This window comes from Ursus americanus, chromosome 20 (assembly GCF_024610735.1).
Source record: "Ursus americanus isolate L20-20 chromosome 20, mUrsAme1.1.p, whole genome shotgun sequence".
Lineage (NCBI taxonomy): Eukaryota > Metazoa > Chordata > Mammalia > Carnivora > Ursidae > Ursus > Ursus americanus.
Genome location: NC_142146.1, coordinates 27,684,806 through 27,697,113, shown reverse-complemented (window position 1 = coordinate 27,697,113; position 12,308 = coordinate 27,684,806). Strand labels below are relative to the sequence as shown.

The 12,308-nt window shown below is 44.6% G+C and overlaps 1 protein-coding gene across 3 annotated transcripts in view; it reads right to left on the bottom strand.

The window, feature by feature from the left end:
- The window catches only part of LOC123788369 (collagen alpha-4(VI) chain-like), a 123,409-nt gene that overhangs the window by 74,470 nt on the left and 36,631 nt on the right, over window positions 1-12,308 (bottom strand). For all 3 annotated transcript variants that reach the window (XM_045791731.2, XM_045791730.2, XM_087870197.1), the window contains 4 exons: window positions 11,080-11,682; window positions 8,096-8,683; window positions 6,793-7,398; window positions 2,423-3,052 (listed from right to left, as the gene is read on the bottom strand). In XM_045791731.2, coding sequence (XP_045647687.2) covers window positions 2,423-3,052; window positions 6,793-7,398; window positions 8,096-8,683; window positions 11,080-11,682 — 2,427 coding nt within the window. The remainder of the gene's footprint in view (window positions 1-2,422; window positions 3,053-6,792; window positions 7,399-8,095; window positions 8,684-11,079; window positions 11,683-12,308) is intronic.

The following is a 12,308-nucleotide window of genomic DNA, read 5'->3' as shown; positions in this document are numbered from 1 at the left end:
GATGCCACTATGGATCCGTATCTATTACATACACGAGTGCTTACCAGACTATCTGGCACATAGCTGATGAGTAACAAACGGTAGATATTATGATCTTATGGTCATCCAGGACAGAATTCTGGTAACATTGCCCCAACTTCCATTTACCTCTAACCACTCCAGATTTTAGACTGAATTTTCCTGATTCCAGGTTTCATTTTAGCTGCTATGCAGTCTGGGAACGAAATCAACTCTCAGCCCTTATACTGTCTGTGAATTAGAAGAAGAGAAAAGGAGGCTTCTCTCCTTCTTCTCTACAGATTATAGGGAGGGGGTGCACAAGGAAATGAAATTCACATTTAATGATTTTGTTTCTCATTCCCAGAACAGAGAAAGGGACAAAAAATACAGGCCAAAGCAAAAGACAGGAATTTATTTAGATATTTTGAATCTCTAGACCTCCGCACAAGGAATGAAGAAATTACAAGATTATTTAATGATTGTTTTTTAAAAAGGCTCAGTGATTTTCCCCTGAAGATATAATCACAGCCTTGAATTTTAAGTTAATTATCTACATTTCAAGTAGTCAACTTCTTTCTATTATTCTGATTTGAATCTTCGAAATATTAGCATGGGTGGACAAAAATAGACAAACGAACAGACAGACACAAAGATACTTAGGATAGCCAGTAAATGGAAAATTAGGGATTTAAAATTCAGACAGTTTGACTCCAAGGTGCATATACTTAACTGCTCTGTTTTCTCTGGTGTGTTTTTGAAACTGCATACACAGTAGGAGCTCTCCTAACCAACTTCCTCTTAAGCGGCTCACCAGATAATTGACTTCCTCCCGTCACATCAGTAACACATGAGTGATGCTCCCACAATACGCTGAGTGTCTCCCCCCCCCCCCCGGGAGCCCCCAAGAGTAGCACAACACAGTTCTGCTTCACTCAGTGAAAGATGTGAAACTTAATAAAGGGAAACCTCTCTGAAATGGAGGCAGGAGAGCAGAAAGGGGAACTCTCATGACCTACCGCTTGTCCATTTCGGGCCCCAACAGAAGAATCCTCAGCAGGAAAGAATCAATTATAACTCCAACAGGAAAAGAATGAATAATGCATCTCCTACAAGAAATCAACTACCCCAGCAACCTAGCCAATGAGAAACTGCCATCACTCTGAACTCTTGTATTTTTCCAATGGCCTTTCATTCAAAACAATCCCTCCCAAATTCTTCCTTCTCAATAAAATAATATTCCTCTCCTTTGTTTGTTGGACTCGCCTCCTGTTTTTGCTGTAGCTTTCCTTTCCTGAATTGCAGTTCTCTGCTATTCCCAAATAAACCCATTTTTACTGGTAAAATGACTGACTAGCTTATTTGTAAGGTCAACAAAGAATAAGCCTACCGAGGGTAATGTGAGTCTGTGCTCAGCCTATTTACGGCAGTTCGGTACTACAATTACACAACAAATCAAATATTGTGCAAATCAATAGTATATGAGTGTGAATAAAAGAGGTTTATTATGTCTATGAAAACCAGGTTAACTGCTTAGAAAAGACCCAATAAAAGCAAATTGTTTGAAAGGAAACTGTTGGTGTACCAGATAACGCTACAAAAATTGAATTTTTAAGACCATAAAAATCAGGATTCTATACTCAGATTGTTTCAAACGTGGCTAAGTATTTTTCCCACTTTAAAGAAACTGAAACTAGAAATTATAGAAACTATACTAGTGGATGTTTGATGAAGAAAACATACAGAACAATCCAATCAGCATATTCAAAGAAGCCTTGGCTCTACACAGAAGACTGGCAAATTAGTGTTCATTTATATTTTAAGTTAAAATTTTTTAATTTCAAGAAGGTTCATGTCTTTTTAGAAATAATTTTCTACTTCAAGGAGCTTAAGATTTAGTAAATCCATACAAGATCCCCTAAGGCTTCTACTGTAAATTACATATATTTTCATCAAACTGATAAAAAGGGGTGCCTGGGTGGCTCAGTGGATTAAGCGTCTGCCTTTGACTCAGGTCATGAGACCGGGGTCCTGGGATGGAGCCCCGCGTCAGGCTCCCTGCTCAGTGGAGAGTCTGCTTCTCCCTCTCCCTTTGCCCTCCCCCTGCTTGTGCTCTCTCTCTGTGTCCGATGAATAAATAAAATCCTTTTTAAAATAAAAAATAAAAATAAATTTTAAATACCAATAAAAGGGATGAAGGCTAAGATAGGAAGAGGAAGGAATGTTCACTTGTTACTTCATATTCTTTTGCACTGTTTGGAATCAAAACAAAATAAAGATTGCATAAGTTTTGCGTTCTTGTTTTTTAATAAACTGACTCCAAAATCTTTCCTTGAATGAGGAGTAGAGGAGGCAGGTAAATGGAACAGACAGAGTAAAGATTAAAAAAAAAAAAAAAGATCAAATTTGAAAAACGTTCTCCTACCTTCTAGTGGAGCCTGGTCCATCCCAGAAATGGAAATACTTCTGTCCAAGGTCTCAGGGCAGAGTTGGTTCTTAATCTTGTTTCCCACAACAGAGAGTTGCAGAAAGGATTCCAGTGAGATGACATGCTTCCAAGGAGGATATGATGCTATATTCTCCAGGTCCTTACTCTCTGAGGCAAGGTGGGTGCCCACCGCATAGATGGTAACCCCTGCCCTGCGGAGGAGGGAAGCTGACTTGGACAACTGGTCTTGGGAGAAGCCTTCCGTGATGACCACGGCCATCTGCTGCACACCATGCTTGGACCGGCTGCCCCTCTCCTCAATGAAAACCTCATTCCTTAGGAAATCCAAAGCAGCTCCAGTCTTGATCCTTCCACTTCTTCTCCGGAAGGTTAATCTGTCCAAATACTCCAAGATATTGGCTGGGTTCTGAAATGCATCCAGGGAAAACTCCAGTCGTGGTTCCTCACTGTAAAAGACCAAGCCAATTCTCACACCATCTGGATGTACGTTTAGAGAGCTGACAGTGGTCTTTAAGAAGTTGACAACTTGTTGGAAATTTGATTGCCTATCCCAGCTGAATTCTTCAATGAGAAAGACCAAATCAGTTGGGATAGCCATCGGACATACTATAAACAAAAACAGAAAGGGCCTTAGCATGAGAAGAGAGTAATAAAGACAATACTCATTTGGTATTATGCTATATATTTATGTTGTATTATGCTACATTTTTACATACTGTAATAATATATTCACTATTACAAACTCTAACAAATACGTCATACTAACTTATATTAATGAGTTTTAGAATTTATTGGAAGACTTTATGACCAGTATTTGGCATGATGGTCAAAGAACATCACAGGTTTTGTACTTATCACAGAATTTTACACTGGGAAGAGTATTCACACTTGTAAAATATGTAAATATATGAATATCCACAAGAAAGTGCTTTAAGATCATTTTTTCAATTCGTCAAAGTCCACTAGAAGCATCTGAGCCTGGCTTAATTAGGTTTTTTCCTTCATTTTTCTAGTTTCAGGAAACACTGAGTCAAATTCTCTATAGGCCTAAAACCCCCTTAATTTAATAATTTTTTCCTCTTGGTACAGATGCAAATAAGAAACTGTGACTATTAACTTGTGCATCTTTCTCTGATAAATCTCATGTCACTTCAACAGAGGCAACATGAAATGTTGCAAATGCCTATGAAAAATCTTTGTCCACAAATTGGGCTAACTGGCTTTTTCACTCTGTGAAGCTTCACTTGAACCTGCCTCAGATGGAAGAATGGAGCTGTACCTGCCGAAACCCCCTTCCATGAGGAGTGCAGACTCCTCCCTCCAAATTGAAGACAGTGCCTAATGCAGAGAAACCCACTGTGTCCACATACCAAAAAGTCCAAGTCTGTTTTGACAATGTGAAAACAGAACTCTCCCTAGCATAGAGCCAAAATCACACATGCAGAAGGCTGAAGCCAAGGTATAGACAACAGAATCCTGTTAAAAAGTTTAGAGAGGCAACAGAATCACCTTCTGACTTATCTTTGGCCTCTCGAGGTCCTGTAATTTCCCTTTTTTAATAAAGAACCAAAAACAATCCTAGGTTTAAGAAGAGTGTTGCCCCTGATTTTGCCATGTCTAAAACACTTCCTATAGAAACTCCAAGCATCTTTGACTTCTTCCTTCCCTCACCTGTTGGTACCAAGTGCTATTACAGATGACCCTTGATCAACAGGGTTTGCCCTGTGCTGGTCGTCTTACACGTGTGGGTTTTCTTTTTAAGAGCTGGCACCAAAAGCCACAAGGCATTTATGTACAACTGCCCACCCAAGTCTCCACAGACACAATCAAAGGTATCTACTAGCCTCTGAGTACGAGGGAGGCCCTCGGAGGCCGTCAGCAGCCCCCGGGGCCCTGGGACTGGGCAGGGCTGTGGGTTGCCCTGTGTGTCCATGGGGTGGTGGGGTAAAGTGCCAGGGCTGGGGCAGGAGGCTGGGCTGAAGCAGGGGAACATGCACAGAGGGCAGGGATGGCACTGTGCAGGAAGACCCGAGCCCCTGATAAACCCGTACCCTCCCACTTGGTGCTTCACTCGCCGGGGTCTCAGACAGACCCCTTTCCATGGTGGTGCCCCTGCCCCTCCACCTTCCAGAAGCTAGTGCATTCATGGGGGCCACAGCTGCCCATGGCCACAGGCTAGTGCTACACCTCAAGTTCACTGCCATCAGCCATGGTCCCGCCCGGCAGCTGGCTCTACCCCTTGAAACCACCAAGCTGTAGAACATCGCCATCCGCACGCCACGCCTGCCCAGTGCAGCCCTAGCTCAGCCTGCCTGTGTGCAGATTTGCTTCAATAAGTGAATGTGCAGTACTATAAATGTATTTTTTCATCTTTATGATTTTCTTAATAACATTTTCTCTGCTCTGGCTTACTTTATTGAAGAACACAGTATATGATTCATATAACACACAAAATGTGTTAATCTGCTGTTTAGGCTCCCTGTAAGATTTCTGGTCAACAGCAGGCTGTTAGTAGTTGAGTTTTGGGAAAGTCAAAATGTATATGGAGATTTTTAGCCCTGGGAGTGGGGTAAGGGCCTCTAACCCCTGAGTTGTTCAAGGATTGACTTGAACAACTTCTTTCAAGTTGTCTTCAAGGTTCATTCCCTTTCCTCATTATCAGAGCCACCGTTGGTCTAGACCCAAGTGGCTCCTCCCTATGTGGACAGATGACAGCTCAGCCTTCCAGGCTTTCTGAGTCTGAAGTGTCATGTGGAATTCAGCCTGCCTCCTGAAGCCTTCCTTAAAGACCACTTCAGTCATGTCGTTTTTCCTGCTTAAAAGCCTACAGTTACTTCTCAGGGGCTTTGGGACCCTTGGGGCCCATCCTACCTCATTAATCTCAACTCTCACTACCTCCAAACCCTCCCCTCTCCTCCAATCGGCTCCGTTTTTTCACTTTCTTCCACATTTATCCAGCCCATTCCCACTTCCACACCCTTACCGATGCTCTTCCCCTTACCAAGAGTAGGCTCTTCCCTTCTCCCTCTATATTAAGACCATACCCATTATGCAGGGACCGACACAATTCCTCCCAGGCCAGATTCTCCATTACCTCCTATTCTACTTCTACTTAGTGTAGTGTCTGTAAGGTGCTTCTTAGTTCCTTATTATCCCTTCGTGGATTTTCCTCATCTTGTCTCACATGTGCTTGGCTCTTCTGACTTTAAAATTCCAAGGGCTTTCAAGCTCTACATGTTGAGAGGTCTGGGCAGAGCCATGATAGTTCAGGGAAAGGAGGAGTTTATCACTTCTGTTGTGAGGATCAACCAGAAGCTCTCCCAAGAGGCTAACTTAACAACTGAAGGATAAGGTTTTGCCTGTGGGCATCCCGGCTGGTGGAACAGTGGATTCAAGGGCAGACAGTGGTGGGAAAGTATAACATATACATAGCAAATGGTGAGTGGTTCAGCTTGGCTAATGGTTAGAATGCATAAAGGGACTTAGCAGGAGATAAGGTTCAATGGTTCTCCTCCCCAGGGGATATTTTGAAATATATGGCAGTGTTTTGAATTGTCATTGGGGATGCTCCTGGCAGGGACCAGAAATGTTAGACCTCTGACAATTCACAGTACAATCCTACACTATGAGTGTCTCATTCAAAATGTTACTAGCACCTCTCTTGAGCATTTTGAACACCAACTTCTCTGGGGAGAAGCCTGAATGTTCCTTCTCCTAGAAAAAGCATATGGTAACTTGAATTGTTGTTCAGAGATATTCACTCCTACACCTCACTTCCATGGGAGGAATATACTTTCTTACTCCATTGATGATAGCATAACTATATGACTTGCTTGGCCAATGGCATGTTAGCAGATAATGAAGCAGAGGTCTAAAAAGTGCTTGTGTAATTGGGTTTTCTCTCTTGCATCTCTGCAATTACCATGGGAATAATATGCCCAGACTAGCCTAATAATCCCAGAAGGAACATGAGAGCTATGGAGCAGAGCCAAATGTAAATCAACCAACCCTCAGCTAAATCTCAAATCTGTGAACAAGCCTAGGCAAGATCAGCAAAGCCATTCAGTTGAGCCCAACAAAGATCAGCTGATCCCCAGCAGATCAGTGAAAATAAATGATTCTTTTCAGTCACTGACGTTTTGGATGGCTTCTTATGCAGCCTCACTGTGACCATAGTTAACTAATATAAGGTGTGTGCCTGAGGAGGCCCCATGCCTCCTCCTCTTCCCCATGCACTGGTGCTGGTCTCCCGGTATTGAGGAATCCGGAATGCCCCCCTTCTCTGCTCTTTCCCCAGAGTTTCTGAGACCTCCCAGTGGCTCACACATGTAGGGACCAAACCTTACCTACTACAGGTTCTTTCTCAGACGCAATCCCGAACCGGGGCTGCCCAGTCCCTTGGATCACCACACCCACATCCTGCATCAACTGTCTGACTCCATCTTGTCCTTGCATCTCATATACAAGGGGTGGAGTTGCCATCCCCTCCAGTTCTCGTCTGTCAAAGTCCTGTACACCCACAGACATGACTTTCACGCCTCGCTCCCTCAAGGTCTGTGCAGCATCCCAGAACTCATCCTCGGATTTGCCTGAGGTCATGACCACTGCATACTGGGGAACACCCTGGAGAAACCGGCTTCCCGCTGCCTCCTGGAAGAAGGTCTGATGAAGGTATCGCAGAGCTTTGCCCGTTCTCCTGGAGCCACCCCGGAGCAAAAAGTGGTCACGGATGTGAACAATCATCTCATCCCGGGTCTGGTAGGTATTGAGCAAAAATTCCGTGTGACCTTGACCACCGTACTGAGCCAGCCCAATCTGGTACTTGTTCCTGCCAACATCCAGCAGGCCAACCACCCTGGAGATGAAATTCTGCATCCACTGGAAACTGGCCGGTGATGTGCCCTGGGAGGTGTCAGCAAGAAAGACCACATCTGCATAAGCCTGGGTGAATTCTGGAATTGAAGAGAGGAGGAAGAAGGAAAAGACGTAGAGAAGAAAGTAAATCAAATCAAGATCTCATGAAAACTGAATACAAGGATGCAGGGAATATAAGAGGGAGAGGTACTATATTTATGAAACAATGTACATATTATACTTCCACCTCCTTTGTGCGAGCCTATCACAGGGCTCTCTCCCTCTTACACCCTGCTGCCTTTGTTGTCTGCTTTATTAGACTACAGCACCTCTTCGCCTATTCATCTTCCACCAATGGAAGAGACAAAGGAAATGAACATAGAGCAGTTATTTTGTGCTAGCAATTTTTATACACATTATTTGATTTAATCCCCACAAACCATCCTACTAGGCAAGTGTTATTATCTTCACTGTACAGACGAAAACATTGAAGTGAGGAAGTAAAGCTGCTTGTCCACACTCACCTAACTAGAAAGTGGCACAGGCAGGGCCAAGAACATAGGTCTTCTGGACTTCCTCTGAACAACATGGCAGGGTGTTCTTTTCTACCCATGAGAACTGCATTCATTCTTCAACCCCCAGCTCTGATGTTCCTTCATCTAGGAAGTTCCCCCAGGTTCTCCAGTGATGGCAGCCAGCTCCTTCTCCTGCCCTCCTACTATACTCAGTGCATCCTGGCTCATTCTGTAATTAGGTGTCCTGGTTGGAATGTTAGGTTTTGACACAGCTTCTTACCTTTTATCTTACCCTCCACTGCTGAGCACAGAGTCTGAAGAATGCCTCCTGAGAAATCCTGAAGGGTGTTGAAGTTTTCAATGTTGAAGAGATACTTCTCAAATGGCTCACTGGCTATTTTTTGCAATTCCTGGATGTCCTGGACATTGACCCCTACCACATAAACAACCACTCCATCTGCTTTTAACTTGTTAGCTGCCTCCTGGACTTCATCATTTGACTCCCCATCTGTCAGCAGGATAACTATCTGAGGAACCCTGTTCTTGGCCCGGCTGCCAGCTGCCTCAGTCAAGTAGTGCATCCTGATAAACTCCAGGGCACTCCCTGTGTTTGTGTCTCCTGTACGGTAGGGAAGATTCTGGATCTGCTCCAGGACCACACTCTTCAGAGGGTACTGGTTCAGCTGAAAGGCTGGGTAGATATTGTCATTATACTGAGCAAGTCCCACTCGGACCTGGTCACTGCTGATGTCAAGCCCCAAGACGACAGAGTAAAGGAAGTTCTTCACTTTCTGGAAGTTCTGGGGTCCAATGCTGGTTGAGCTGTCTACTAGGAAGACAATGTCTGCCAGGACTGCCTCTCTGCAAGCTGGAAGAAAGAGAACAAAAGCCATGGGGTCTGTGGATCTTCACTCAAAATGCTTAGAACCAATGGGGCTGAATGGTGTACAGAAAGGAGAGCAGGGCCAGTTAGACTAGACTCTGTGGTCCTCAGACATCCTAAATGACAGTGCTCAGAGAAGTGACAATATTCCCTATGCTTTTCATTCCCTCACCTCCATTATCTTCTGAGGCTTCTGTCCTGTTCTACTGATATGTCCAGTCTTGGAACCCATTTGGACAATCCCTTGAATCTCGTAAAGAAGAAAACCCCTTCTATAAATGTAGCAGCATGCTGAGAAAGGGGCTGTCCTCTTTCCAGTGGTAACAAACTTCATCTCTACAAGTGTGCCGGTACCAAGAGGTCAGAAAGCTAGAATATGTCCTGTATTCCATTAGACACATCATTGTAGCTCCATCACTTAGGAGCCCTATGACCTATTTATCACCCACCTTTCTGAGACTCGGTTTTCTTCTCTGCATCACTGAAACCTTTATACCAGCCCTCCCACTCTCACAGAGTTGTTTTGAGGATAAAATAAGATACTCTACTGTAGCAGACATTATTTGTGCTCTGCCCAGGTCCTTTTGAATTCCTTTTTACCATTTCTGTACACTGTTCTTTGGAGGACTTCCCTTCAGCTCCTGGAACTGCTTTGCCTACAATATACGAAAGCCTAGCTGAAGCATAATTTGTATTCCTGAGTTCTCCTGTAGGATCAAGTTAAAACTACCCTCTGGAACTTTGGCCTGAGATTACATTCTTCCTTTCTTTCCTCTATCTCTCTGTCCTGCACCCCCAACATCCTTACCAAACCTTTGGGAGCTCTTCCATAAAAAAATAATGTATATCCAAATCCTTGCTTCAAGCTCTGCTTCTGGGGAACACAATCTATGACACTTGTCCTCTTAGAATGGATCTGGTCTTAACCTGGGATCAAATCCTAGCTCTACCACCCAGTTATGTTACCTTTAGCTTCAGGTTCCTCACTTGAAAAATGCAAATAATAATACCAGTTGCCTTACATACCTATGTAAAAGTAAATACTAATTTCCCTATGTATCATACACATCCCTATGGGTCTAACAAAGAATCGCCTTGTGTATGTATTTATCAGTCAGATGGGCAATGTAAACAAGTTTGGCAAACTATATAGTACCAAGAAAATGGTAGTTAGTATTATTAAGTATATAAAACCTTTTGGAAATGCTGAAGTGATACACAAAAGCAAGGTATATAATTTGGTTGTACAAATGCACTACTACCACCATACACCTGCAGCATCAAATGGGTGAAAAGTTTTAGCAGTCCTTCCAATTTACCTACCTTATGCCTCATGTAGAAATGCCAAAATAATGAGTAAGTGATAAAGGCTCTATCCTCTTATGCATTTTGATGAAAACCACTAGCAAGCTTCTCTTCCTCTGCTCAAACTTCTTTGCTTTCTCATAGAATTAAGTAATTACCTCATAAAGGATTTCTGCAAGTCTCTGCCCCATCACCACCAACAGAAGTACAAAGCTAATGACAATTACAACATCACAGATAATGACCATAATGCTATAACCTCTGATGGGCTGAGCACTGTGATAAGCACCTGACTTGCATAATTTATCTTTTTTTAAAGATTTTGTTTATTTATTTGACAGACAGAGAGGCAGCGAGAGAGGGAACACAAGCAGGGGGAGTGGGAGAGGGAGAAGGAGGCTTCCTGTCGAGCAGGGAGCCGGATGCGGCGTTCGATCCCAGAATGCTGGGATCATGACCTGAGCTGAAGGCAGATGCTTAACGACTGAGCCACCCAGGCACCCCTGACTTGCATAATTTTATTTAATGATTTCAACAAAACTCTGAGGCAGGTACTACCATCCTAGGAAGAAAATTTAGATTCAAAGAGATAAAGTAACTTGTTCAAATTGACACAGTTCAAAAGTGAAGAAGTGGAATTGAACCCAGACCTTACTTTTCCTTACATTCATCCTCATAACCAGTACTTTATACCAACACCCTGGCAATAAAATAAGCAAGCTTCCTGGAGGATCCACTGTCCCCTCTCTCCTCCTCTGCCCCTCACCCAGGCAACATGGATAAGTTCATCTAGGAATAACATCACTCTAGGAACAAATATTCTTCCTCCACAAATGGACTCACGTTACATCTGCATATAGAACCCGCATATGGCCCACGAGTTGTATTTTAAAAGTTGTAAGCCTCTGGTCAATGATTGGAGAGGCGCAGAGAGTACAGAGAGTTTAATGAGATTGTGATATTAAAATTCAACATACACACGTATGGAAAATAAGGACAGTGGGAGAGATGAAGATAAGAGATAAAGCCTGGAGCCCTGTGACTTCTAGATCAGAAACAGGAAGGGGAAAGTGTACCTGGAAAGACGTTGTCAACAGGTTGAGTCGCCTTTGCCAAAGTGTCACAGAGCTGTTTCCGCAGCTTCTGAGCATGACTGCCCAGACCGGAGAAGTTGGGAACAAAAGAGGCGAACTTCTCCTCCGGGCTGCTCGCAATCTCCTTGAGCTCCGCCAAAACTGCGTCTTTGACACCAACGGTGTAGAGTCGGACGCCCGCCCTCTTCAGGGCCTCGGCGGCGTCCTGCGCGCGGTCCTCCGCGGGGCTGCTGCTGATCACCACGGCCACCTGAGGCACGCCCTGGCCCGCCCGACTCCCCGCTGTTGCCTGGAAGTGCTCATCTAGAAGGAACTGCAGGGCCAGGCCCAACCTGCGGCCCCCAGGCCTAAACTGAATCCTTTGAATGTGTTCCAACACATCGCCTTTGCGGGGGTAGGTGGAAAGTAGGAACTTGGAATGGGGCGTGTCGTCGTACTGAGCCAGCCCCACGCGGATGGCGTCTTTGCTGACATTGAAGCTGTTTACCATGATGTGCAAGAAGTTCCGCACGCTGCGGGTGTGTTGGGGGTTGACGTTGGCGTCCACTAGAAACACGACATCTCCCACAGAAGCCTCCCTGCAGACTGGGGAAGAGAGTCAATTCAAGACAAAACAGCACAAAACTGACAGCTACTGCCTGTGACTCTATCTCCCCCCATTTGTTGCCTTCACAGCCCGCGGACTGGCCTGCACGGCTCTGGGACAAGAGCTAATATGCACGGCCTGAGCATATCGTCATCTTCCTTTGCTTCCTCATGGCCACCATCTACCCTTGTTCACCTGCCACTCTCTGTTTCATTCGAACAGACATCTGACCCCCTCAGTGAGATTCCCGACCATGGCCCTCCACCCGTCCCTTAAACTTAATAAAATACTTTCAACCAGTAGAGGATGCTGTTGGTGCCCCACCTAGATCTTTCTGGGCTGGCACACCTGTGCCCCAGCTGCTTCAAGTGCTACAGCTAACTGCTCCCCTCTGACACTTTGTCTAGGGACCTATCCGTAGCTGAAGGGAGCAGAGTAGTCACATCTGGAGACACCTGGAAAGTGACACCACCTGGGTGGCCAATGGTCGATCATCTGGGGTTACAAACACCTGGCCCCCTTGCCTTCACTGAAACAACTCATGGTGCCATTTATGTTCCAGCATCTTCCATGGCTCAGGTCAATGTTGGGTGTTACCTGAGGCTACATCCTTGCTTGGCTTCTT